Source organism: Hypomesus nipponensis, chromosome 23 (genome assembly GCF_054491055.1).
Source record: "Hypomesus nipponensis isolate SF chromosome 23, ASM5449105v1, whole genome shotgun sequence".
Lineage (NCBI taxonomy): Eukaryota > Metazoa > Chordata > Actinopteri > Osmeriformes > Osmeridae > Hypomesus > Hypomesus nipponensis.
The window spans coordinates 4,394,638-4,405,889 of record NC_140383.1 but is presented as its reverse complement, the minus strand read 5'-3'; the positions used below and the strand labels follow the sequence as shown (position 1 = coordinate 4,405,889).

Here is an 11,252-nt window from a genome sequence, read left to right as displayed (position 1 = left end):
GCTAACTTACGCAGTGCAGAATTCAAGCGTTGCTACACGAGAACCAAGCTTCTCTCCTTCCCTGGGAAATCTAGGAGATTCTTGGTGAAACGATGCCAAAAACATACGGAGAGCTATTATTTCGGTAGAGCCACAAATGGTAACTCTACTAAAATACGCTGGTTTGTCGGAAACCTAGACAACAGTGCCACCAAGCGTTGATCTGTTGACTCAAACGTGAAGTAGCAAATGAACAAAAATCAAAACATAACAAAATGCTCGGCACATTATTTTTAATAGGGCTGGGCAAATATTAACATATCGTCATGAAAACCCAAATGCATTCAGTATAAAGTAACTGATACTATTTCAACAAATTCATGTTTATTCGTTTAAACAATTTAGAAATGTTTCACTTCAATAAGTCTAGGCCTATCTCACTGCAAAACAAAATCATTCCGATTTCTTAACACAGCTTTCAGCGGCAAGTGAGATTTGTTTGCCTTCGGCTAGTGGTGGGCCTACAAGATGGGAAACGTATTACCAAAGCACATATAATACTGTTACATTCACACCAATACATTCACAATCATTTCTAAATGATTGTCTGCGGTTCACATACTCGTCTTTATAGAGACACTGTCAGTGGAAACAAATATGAGAGTCAAAATATGCAAGGAAAGACCACATTCAGCTTTAGCTTATATTGTCTCATAAACCAACCCATATCACATTACCCATGTTTTCTGTCTCTAACAGCACATTATCAGTGTCCTTCCACTCAGAGACATTCAGCATAGTTAGACTCAGATAATCAAATGTATAGGCCTAAAGCTTATACATTAAGAAGTATTTTATTAGTCTGGTCAGTGACAGCTAGAATCCTCCAATCAGAATCTGTGTTGGGCCACACCGTGGACAGACCCTCAGTATGGTGTGGCTTTGAAGTATTCCTCCAGTGGGATGAGTGACACCCCTCCTATCCAATCCTGGAGCCAGACCTGAGTGAGCTGAAGCTTCATAAAGAACCACTTGTGTCCTGGGGGCCATTTCTTCATTGCTGGGTGTCTAGAGGCAGAGGAAGACAGCTGATAAAGATGCAGTGAGATCAAAACCTATCCGAGACCAAGCTCTAAATAGACTTGGAGATCCAGACCTGCCTCTGCAGACCCAAACCCAGCGGGTCCAGAAGACCATAACGAGACCGAAACCCATTTTTATACATAGACAAGAACTAGATTTAGGTCAATGTCTGTCCATTGTTCACTATAAAGGATAATACAGGAATACAGGATTCTAAATAAATGTGATTTTATATTTATATCATACAACTTAATTCTTACATCATCAGTATTTATAACAAGTATTGTTTGCTTTAAAGACAGCAAAACATTATTTAAAGTTACTTTTTAACGAATCAGACCGCATCACACACGCAGTCCTTACCTTGAAAACATTGCCTCCTGTGCAAACTCCAACTCATCTTCGCCAACATCCACCATCTTTCCTGTGAGAGTGAGTCTGGCACACCTGGGGTCTTCAGGGTCATACACCATATTCCTGGAACACGCAACTCACAATGTCAACATAGCCCACACAAAAACACACACATAGCTGAAACAAATGTTGGTCAGGAGTTAAGGGATCATAACCTGCAGAAGTCTCCCTCTGCCTCTGAAAAGGTGAGTGATGCATAAGGGAAGTTCCTCAAGTCTGTCACTGTGTAATCCATTGGAGTTACATAGAAATAGATGACCCCTGTGCTGTTGTCCATTGGCCCATCACTGACTGAGAATATGTTTCCGAAGGGAAGGCCTTTAATCTGTGAAGAAGAGAGAAGACGTTTCAAGGAACATTTTAAATATTACTGCGCAACATAGGCCTACGATCCTTTACCTTGTCTTGCGTGGATATGGTGGCTAGATGTCCCCAATAGCTACTGTGGGCTATGTATCTTGCGGTCCTCGCCGTCTCCTGGTGCGGGGGAGGAGAGGGGTTACTGGCGGGTACTTTCACCTCCTCCATCCGGTAAGAAAATACCCTGGAGGCGGATGACACATGAGCCGCATCCTTGTTTTGGACAGTTTCTTTAGAGTTCTCCCCGCCGTCTCGTAACACCGACGGTGGGTATGCTTGCTTCCATAACCCCACGTTATCTACTAGCAACGCGGGGGCGACCTCCTCTTCGGATACGGTGTCAAGTTCTCCCTCCACGACCACATCGTTGGAGGTAACAGCCCAAGACACTGAATTCCTCAGAGTGTAGTTTTCACAGAGGCACAACGACGTGGCAAATAATGCCAGAGAAAAATAATGGGACGGCATCAAACTAGTGTTCTTTGAGGCTGCAGCCCCAGACGTATTTACGACTTCTGAGTCTGTTTACACACTCATGTGTTTGAGTCACAGCTGCAGCTTTCGTAACGAGCACATAGAGTCGATGGTTAGAAATGACAGCGCCTCCCTCTGGGCGCCAAGAACACTATTTAGCAATTGCCTGTAACGATGGATTACTGAAGAATTCTGAATTGTGTGTGAATATTTTATTACACAGATTTATCGGTAAAAATAAGAAAACGTTTCCAGATTAGTGTGAAGGGATAACATAACTACCCCAAACAATATTTAACTTTAAAGTTTAACTCCTTACAATATTATTATTGAAAGTTTTAAATATAGGTCTAGGTCTACCTTCTTCTTCGTGTGTATCATGTGTTTGACTGACCTTGTCCTTATTGTGTAACCTATCTTTCCTTTACCACTTTAGTGACCAAGGACTTCCTTCTCTCTGAGCATGCGGGTGAAGTGTTGAGCCCACGGAGCGCTTCCCTACCACTGAAGCTAGTCTACGAAGTTACCATGGCGCAAGGCAGAAGGCAAGTTAGGCAACAAGAAAAAACGGTTTTGAAAAGAACTCGAAACTTTTTTAAATCGTGTTTTGTTTTTCCAAAAGGTAAAAAATATATTTTTGCAAAAACGTTTTGAACAATACAATAGAATTCAAACACACAATGACTAAAAATACGGAATTACAAGAACTGAACAAAAAAGCTTAATTTCAAAGTTTTTTGTTGGAAAGGGCTGCACATTAAAAGGGAGTCTCACTGCCAATGGTTTTGGAGCCTGGCACCACATCACATTGTTGATGAAGCGAGTGTTTGGCAAATACCATCTGAAAGGGTTTCTGTTAGTAAACTGGGGCTAAATTAATGAGCATGAAATGGTCACGGCTTTACAGCATTCCAGTTCAAGAGTTTAGATTGTAGATCCCTACCTTTCTGCACAGCCTTCATGGAGGAGTCTACACACAACAACATATTATTCATATGAAAGAATCCAGAGTAAAGCAGAGACATATTTAGTTTTCAGCTTTACTGTATTGCTCCTTTTCCAATAATTAAACGTACAAAGAATAACAAAGTTGCAGTTAAAAGTCAAATAAGATCATTTATTTTTTAAGATACTTATTCAACAATTCAGTCAACAGTCAAATTATTCAGATACTTGTTCAGCAATAATGACACAGAACACACCATTATTATCAAATGAACTTCCTGGCAAATCAGAACTTTTCCATAAATCATCAAAACCCTGTTAATCAAGTACAACATCAATTTATATAAATTTTAAATATGCATTATAATTTATGTGTTATAATTTATTATTCTTCAAAAATATCATACAAATATTATAACAATATATTTACTTCAACATAAAACAGGCAAAATCTGAACATGGTCATAACCCTGAGAAACAGACTGATACAAAGACAGCGCTGGAGTTTGGTTTCCATTCTCTGTCCTGCACTCACACATATTGCATGTCAGGAGTAAAAAATTGTACATTGTATAGCAACGGTTAAATATTATATTGCTAACACAGACAATTAAGATCCAAAGTTCCATAAATTTCAGCAAACTCAATATTTCACATGAGATAATCTCCATTGTCGTAACGCCTCTCTGTTTCTTTACTGTTACCGCTTTCTCTCTTTCTTTCTTTCTTTCTTTCTTTTTTTCTTTCTTTCTGTCTTTCTTTCTCTCTCTCTCTCGCTCTTGCTCTCTCGCTCTCTCTCTCTCTCTCTCTCTCTCTCTCTCTCTCTCTCTCTCTCTCGCTCTCTCTCGCTCTCTCTCCTAGTCCATGGTCTTGTCACTCCAGGCCATAGACTTCCTCTTAGCCAGCTCCATCCAAGATGGCTGCCCACTATTGGAGATGTTCTGCAGGGGTGACGTGGATGACAGACACTGGTCTTCTCTGTCTGTTAGCCTCCCTGGGACTCTGGTGGGACTTGATTCTAACAAAAATAAATACAATTTAGACCATTACAGTGTATCTATATAAAGTTTCACTGTGCACCAGTTATACATTGACATAAAAAACACAAACCTTTGACAACACAGACATCCACACACTCCCATCCCTGCAAGTCTACATACCTGTACTTGTCTCGGGCCCAGATACAGTCTTGGAAATGGCGGTTGATTCCAGGGCTGTTCTCCTGAGCTCCACCTGCAGGGAGAGGAGTGGAAGAGGGAAGTGACTGGGCTGGAACCACCATGGGACACTGGTGGTTATACTGTGATGGAGGTGTGAAAGGGAAGGTGGAGGTACCTTAGCCCCAGCAGACAGGGTCGAGTCAGAGCTTTTCTCTTGAAAGGCAGCAGTTCTCTGTCCTAACGTTCCTGTTCTGACTGCATGCTTTTCTGACTCTGTTGTCCCATCTCCTCTCCTCAGGAAGCTTCCCGATCTCTCACCCCTCCCCAAAACTGGGGCTGGGACTGAGGCTGGGGATGGGACTGAAGCTAGGGCTTGGGCTGAGACTGGAACTAAGGTTGGAACTGGGGCTGAGACTGGGGTTGGGGCTGTAGTTGAAACCTCTGCTGGGATTGTGGCCTTGGACTGGAGGCTGGAGTGGAGACCACGTGAGTTCCAGGGGGGTTGGCTGGGGGAGGATTTGGGGCTGGAGGAGAGGGGAGACCATGGGGTAGCCTGGAAGGTGTTCTCTCCCCGTGCTTGTGGGAGGGAGCGCAGGAAGGGCTGGGTGGTCCGTAGACTGGGCTGTTGGGGGGTTTGAGAAACACGTGGAGAAAACTGGGCTACCGTTTGAGGTATGGTTGGTTGTGCAGTTTGTTTTGCAGTTTGGGTCATGTTCTCTGGCTGTGGTAGTTTGGCAGTGTCTGGCTGTTTTGTAGTTTGTGTTGCTGCCTTCGGCTGTCCTGGTGTCTGGGTCTGTGATTGGATTATGCCGGGGGTTTGGGGTAGCTTTGAAGTCTGTTGTTGACTTGTGGGCTGTGATTCGGCTGCTGTTCTGATCTGTGCTGGTAGCTGTTTGGTGGAGGGAGGTTGTGATGCATTCCCTGTCTGTGATGTGACTGTCTGTGCTTGTGGTTGCGTCACTTTCTGTGTCTTGGCTTGACTAAAGACCTGTGTCTGGCCTTGTCGCTGTTGCTGTTGCTGTTGCTGTGGCTGTGGCTGTGGCTGTGGCTGGGCCTGGGTTTGGGCCTGGGCCTGGGCCTGGCTTTGGGCCTGGGTCTGGGCTTGGGCCTGGGCCTGGTTCTGGGCCTGGGTCTGGGCCTGTGGTTGTGGAGCGGCCTGCTGCATGCCAGGGAACTCTCTGGGCAGCCTGCTAGTAAAGAGCTGCTGAAAATTCCTGGTTTTCTCCATGGCAAAGCTCATCCAGGACACCTCGGGGGAGGCTGCCTGAGGATCAGGGTTGGGGGTGGCTGGGGAGGCCTGGGCCTCCTTGGGGCCAGAGGCTTGGCTCAAAGCCTCTGCTGGAGGACTTGCAGCTGAAGACGCGATATGAACATCTTTGAGAGACGGAGGATTAGCTGTAGCTCCAGGATCTAAAACAGGAGACAGGTGAACAGAACTTAGCCCTGTTATATACTCTATAACACGTTTCATGGTAGGTGGTATGTGGACATGGTTGTAAACAAATACTGTGGAATCTTTAAAAGTTGTTATCTTTCACAGTTTCATGGTTGTTCTATATCCTTTCTCAGGGACCATCCCTGATCAAAGTGAGATTACAGAGCCATGTACACATGTATTTGTGTATATTAGTACAAGGTCCAACCTTGACCTAAATTAAAGCAGGACTCACAGTTCTCTGAACTCACATTTCATATGTTTAAAGCAAGACAACTTTGTGTTTGGTTAGTAAAAAACATGATTGATAAACCAATATGGATCCAGGAGAAATTAAGAGTCTCACAACTATGTATGTGTGTGTACCAGAGAGCACATACCTGCTTGTCTAAAAGACCCCGTCCGGGTATTGAGTGGGGCAGCAGCCGTTTTGGAAATGTTGGTAAGGGGCTTCATGGAGGAGAGGTTCTCCTGGTCACTTGTTTTGTCTGCCACCAGGGACATTGAGCCAGGGTTGGAGGGGGCAAGAAGTGGGGTCGTCCCACCCCCCTCAACACTGTTCCACCTGACCTTGGATACGGTTCCCTCGGCAGCTCTTGCTTCTGACCGGCACTTGAGAGACAGGGTGGTGCAGCGAAGTTTGACGCCAAACGCTGCTTTTGCCTCTTCCTCTTTCCCCACCTCCTCTTCCTTAGCTTCCATTGCCTCTTCCACACCCTCGTGGCTCTCCACCTCCTCCCCCTCCATCACCCCGGTATCCATGGCAGCGACCGGAGGCAACGGCGATTCTGATTGGTCCTTTCTAAGAATCTCCCTTCTGTCGCATGATGTAACAGGGTTTTGAGGAGGGACGGTAGGTTTGGGATCCACCTGTCTAGCTGTTCCCACTGTGGCTTTGTCCCCTCTTTCAGGTAGAGGATCAGGATGCTGTTCTCTCTGTTTGAGTTTTTCCTGCTTCCCGGCTCGCTGCTCCTGCCCACTCATGTTTGAGGGGTTCACTCTCATTTCTGCTCCCCGCTCCCAGTTCTCCTTCCTCAGCCCCGTCCCAGATGGCTCCATCCGCCCCAATAAACTGCCAGTGCTGGGCCTCTCTTGTTCCACCCTGGAGGAGTTGATGGAGAACTTGAAGGACCCGGAGCCAGTGCCTAGCCCAGAAGGGACTTTCCTCAACCCTCCAGTTAACCCTGCCTCTGGCTGCCTCAGATCCTCCTGGCTGATGGAGACCAGAGAGGCGCTATTACCAGCCTCTCCTGGGCTAGCCACTTCCTGTGAGCCTCTTCTCAGAGAGGTCTTGAGAGCCTCCACAGCCGAGAGGCTAGCGGAGGGCCTGTCAGACCCTGTCAGAATCTTTGGGTTGATGGGACTCTCAGAGCTCTCATGGTCCCTCCTGGCTGGAGATGGAGCAGGGGCCTTGAGCTCCCCTGAGTTAGCTGCCATGGCCTGACTAGATGGCGTGGTTCCAGTCCCTTCATTCCTCTCTCGAAGTTCTGGCTTAGACTGAACGAATAAGGGCTGAGGCTGTTTGCCTGTCATTGGCTCCACAGGTTTCTGAGGTGGCTGGGGGGTCACAGGACCAGGAGAGGAGACCCCAGAGAGGGTGTGCTTCTGTGGGGAGCCGCGGTGGGAAAGATGCAGGGTGGGGCTAGAGGACCTTGGGACCTCCAGAGGTGCAGATTGAAGGGGGGTAAACTCCGGGGTCTTTTGAGGTGATCCCGGGGGGGCTGTGGAGGTCGTCAACCCTGTACCCCCAGCCCCAAAGACTTGGGTAGAGAAGGATCGCAAACGACTGATCTCCTTGGCAACAGCTAGCCCTTCCTCTTCCTCTTTTTCAGACAAGGGGCGTCCAAAATTGTTAAAACTCTCAGACCGTGGTCTGACCTCATTCTGGAAAAAAGGAAAAAGAGGAGAAGAAGAAAATACCACTTCAATAAGTCTTGGAGTACTAAAGGTACCTATTACAAGTTATGTTACAAAAAAGTACTGTGTGTGCTTATCCACATCTGTGGTCATGTGGTTGCGAATGTGTGATTGTGTAACAGACGTGGTCTCGTAAGCTCCGTCAGAGGCATACCGACCAATGTTCACTCCCACCGGGAGTCGAACCTGCCGCCTCTCGACTTCCAAGCGTAACCACTACCAACTACGCCAACAAAAAAGCTAGCAATTTAGTGAAGCGGGTGGCCTGTTACATACTTGAGGAATGAGTTTCACCACACACCGGCGACTCTTGCGCAGTGACAACCAGGGAGTGCTATGGTGTGTACTTTCCCAGTCGTCCCTCACCGTGATCAGCCTCCTGGTCTTGGCACTGGCCCTCTGGTTCCTGGGTTTGATGGACATCCGATGGCGTGCAGCAGAGTTATCCAAGCAAGGGGTGAACTGCGCTGGGCTGCTGAAGTCCACTGTGGAGGGCTCAGTAACGGGGGAGACCACGGACTGGGGGGCAGAATGGAGGGGCATGGAGCGTGTGGGTGGGGGTCTGGCTATGGGGGAGAGAGGCCGTGATGATGAATGGGAAAAGGCCTGGAAGAAACATAAAGAAACAGATGAGCATTTGCACAAACTGACCTGGAACAGTGTTTCCTGCTCTTCCTTCCAACTAGGCGGGGCTGAACTTTGTGGTGCTTGAATAACAGGCAATACCAGGCGGCTAGGCTAGGCTAGGCTAGGCTAGAGGGTACTGTATTTCAGGCTGACCTTGTATGAGCCCCCCCGGGGTGCTGCAACGTCCTGGCAGGACTCAGAGGGGCTGTGGGGAAGGCCGTCATCTTCTGAGCTGCCCCCCAGATCCTCCTGACGCTTGATTGGCACAACCAGAGGGGGCGGGCCCAGTCGCATGTTCTGCAGCTGGAGTTTCTCCTGTCCAATTAGAAACAAAGAAGGTGCCAAATTAGGACGGATATGAATACGTGTGTGATATAGAGAAATACGACACGTAAAAGTATCATTTGTTCAGTCCTTTCTGCTTTCACAATCCACCTTTAGTCTATTTTGCTATTACACAGAATCCGAGGTAGATGGAGAGTTACAACATTTACACAGACGTGTAGAATTGATTTGAGTACTTACAGTTTCAGAGTATGGGAGAAGGAAGTAAAGACGATACGATTGGTTCTGTATTAAAGGTTCTTGGTGGAATCTGAGCGTACCTGCAGAGCTTTGATGCTGCTGTGAACATTCTCCTGGGAGAGAACCCTGGGGGGCTCTGGTCCTGGAGAACCCTGGTCTGCCACGAAGATGCTTTCATGTGACAGCGCTCGGGATCCCAGAGCCCCCTGGGTAGACCTGAGGACGGAAAGAAAACGAGAAGGATGAAGAAAATGTTGGAGGAAGGACAGAAAAAGAGGATGTCTATATTTTCATTCATAGATTCAACACAGACAGGGTGGCAGACAGACTTACACCAGATCCTCTTCAGACCCCAGCCCATCTCCCTCCATGTTGCTGACGGACTGGCTCAGCTTCCTCTCTCCTTCTCCTTCCTTTCTCTTTTTCCCAAACAGACGAGACTTGAGACTCTTCATCTTTGACTTTCTCTTTCCTGTCACAAAGACAACTGGGTCAGAGCAGATCACATTAAATGGTCTGTCATTCATAAAGATGTCAGTCACAGAGGCAGGCATCAACGTCATGTTAGCACTGTCACAGACGCATTCACTTCAGCATAGAATAACATTGCTACTATTAATACTACTTAAATTATTACTAATACTAGTAAATGTAAGATAGTAGTAAATGCTATGATACTAGATACTAAGATACCACTATGAGTACCAAGCAGCAAGTATGGACTTGTTTCAGAGAATCTCACCTGCGAGCTCTTCAGAGTTATCCTCTGTTTCTCCCATTACAGACTCCATTGTTTCTATTAAACACTGCAGAGATAAGATACCCAAGGGGAATGAGAAAGAAGGTCAGAAAGAAAAACGGAGAACGAGCTTGACATCCGCCTTTAGATTTCAGAGTGGAGACTCGTAACAGTTTAGCTTCGGCAAACTTCAGTGCTACAAGACATGACATTCAACTGCTCCACTTGAGTTCAAAGGTTTATTAGTGTTATCATGCACGGGCTGAGGCTAAGTACACCTTTGCCTTTCCCTTCTCTAGTCAGTGTAGTGAAGACACCTGGCCTGGTGGTGTCTTGGTGCTGATAGGTAACCAAAGATAACACACACACACAGTGTTCTAACAGTGCTTAGGGAAACATGCAAAGTCCAGGCCACTCCTCTCCAAGCTGTCTCATTCCGTCCTTTTTTTTCAATTGAAATGTCATTGTGGTGACTGAGAGAGATTGCATGATAGCAGACTGCCCTATTTAAATCTTGTGTGTTTCTCCCCAAAAGAATCTGATACATGAACTCATCATGTTACTGGAAAAATAATCTTTAGATGGAGCTAGCTAGTATGAAGTCCAGGGAGAAACGTTTACAGTTCCTTAGGTTATAGACCTATAACAACTCAAACGACAGCCCCAACAGAAACAGCAGATTATCCCCTGGATTATTGACATTGCATAGAGATCCATGTAAGATTTCACAGCGCCATAATCCGCAACAACAGATTAAAACTTCCAATGTCACAGCACCACTGAATCTATTTGACGTTTGATGGAAAAAAAACACAAATTGTGCTATATACAAACTAAAATTATACATGGAATACATACATACTATCTCTCTCTCACTCAGACACACTTCGTGGTAAAATAAGATTTCCTGTCCGGGAATATGTTCACTTACCAGGTGCCTACAAGTAGCTTTCTCTCCTCTTCCCTCTCTCTCTCCTCCTCTTCCCTCTCTCCTCTCCTCCGCTGCCTCACTGTGCCGTGTCCCCGGTTCACCAGGGCTCGGTCCTGTCTAAACCCCCAGGCTTCTGTCCTCCGACACATCTGCACATTCACAGAGGGAGAGATGGGGAAGGAGAGCGGATGAATAGATAGAAGGACAAAGTGAGAGAGGAGAGCAGGGAAAGAAGGTCACTACATGCCGGGGAAAGAACAGAGAAAAAAGAGAGTAGAACAAGGAGAGAGAGAGAAGTACCAAGCGTGGGGGGAAGGGAGAGAGAGAGAGAGAGTGAGCAGACACAGACTCTATTACATTAGTAGCACACTGTGGCCCGCTGCACTAAGCTCCTTATGAAACGCTAACCTGATTTTTTTAGGCCCAGAAATGAGAGGGGGGAAGAGTAGGCATGCACAAATATATAAGGATAACGTTGGGGAAGGATCTATGCATTGCATTCCTGTAAATATTAGATTCTTACTAAGTTTTAAGGTCATTTCACATGGCCACCCCTTAACAATAGGTCTACAGTACACTTTTACAAGTGTACCTGGTCACATGAACGCTAGTGGGACGCGTGGTTTATGGCAACATCTGTAACTGACGATTCAAGCTGCACGT

The 11,252-nt window shown here is 46.4% G+C and overlaps 2 protein-coding genes across 2 annotated transcripts; both read right to left on the bottom strand.

Annotated features, from left to right (window-relative positions):
* Positions 1 to 257: 257 nt before the first annotated feature.
* On the bottom strand, positions 258 to 2,781 carry creg2 (cellular repressor of E1A-stimulated genes 2). Its single transcript, XM_084688380.1, has 4 exons — positions 1,876 to 2,781; positions 1,632 to 1,801; positions 1,426 to 1,539; positions 258 to 1,047 (listed from the first exon to the last, which is right to left on the bottom strand). The coding sequence occupies exons 1-4, from the start codon at positions 2,302 to 2,304 to the stop codon at positions 906 to 908; spliced, it is 855 nt and encodes a 284-aa protein (XP_084544506.1). The 5' UTR covers positions 2,305 to 2,781; the 3' UTR covers positions 258 to 905.
* Positions 2,782 to 4,063: 1,282 nt separating this feature from the next.
* cracdla (cracd like a) lies at positions 4,064 to 9,710 on the bottom strand. Its single transcript, XM_084688456.1, has 10 exons — positions 9,662 to 9,710; positions 9,253 to 9,391; positions 9,000 to 9,135; positions 8,548 to 8,709; positions 8,134 to 8,286; positions 6,231 to 7,734; positions 5,503 to 5,825; positions 4,855 to 5,037; positions 4,416 to 4,488; positions 4,064 to 4,273 (listed from the first exon to the last, which is right to left on the bottom strand). Exons 1-10 carry the CDS (start codon positions 9,708 to 9,710, stop codon positions 4,113 to 4,115), a joined length of 2,883 nt encoding a protein of 960 aa, XP_084544582.1. The 3' UTR covers positions 4,064 to 4,112.
* Positions 9,711 to 11,252: the final 1,542 nt, after the last annotated feature.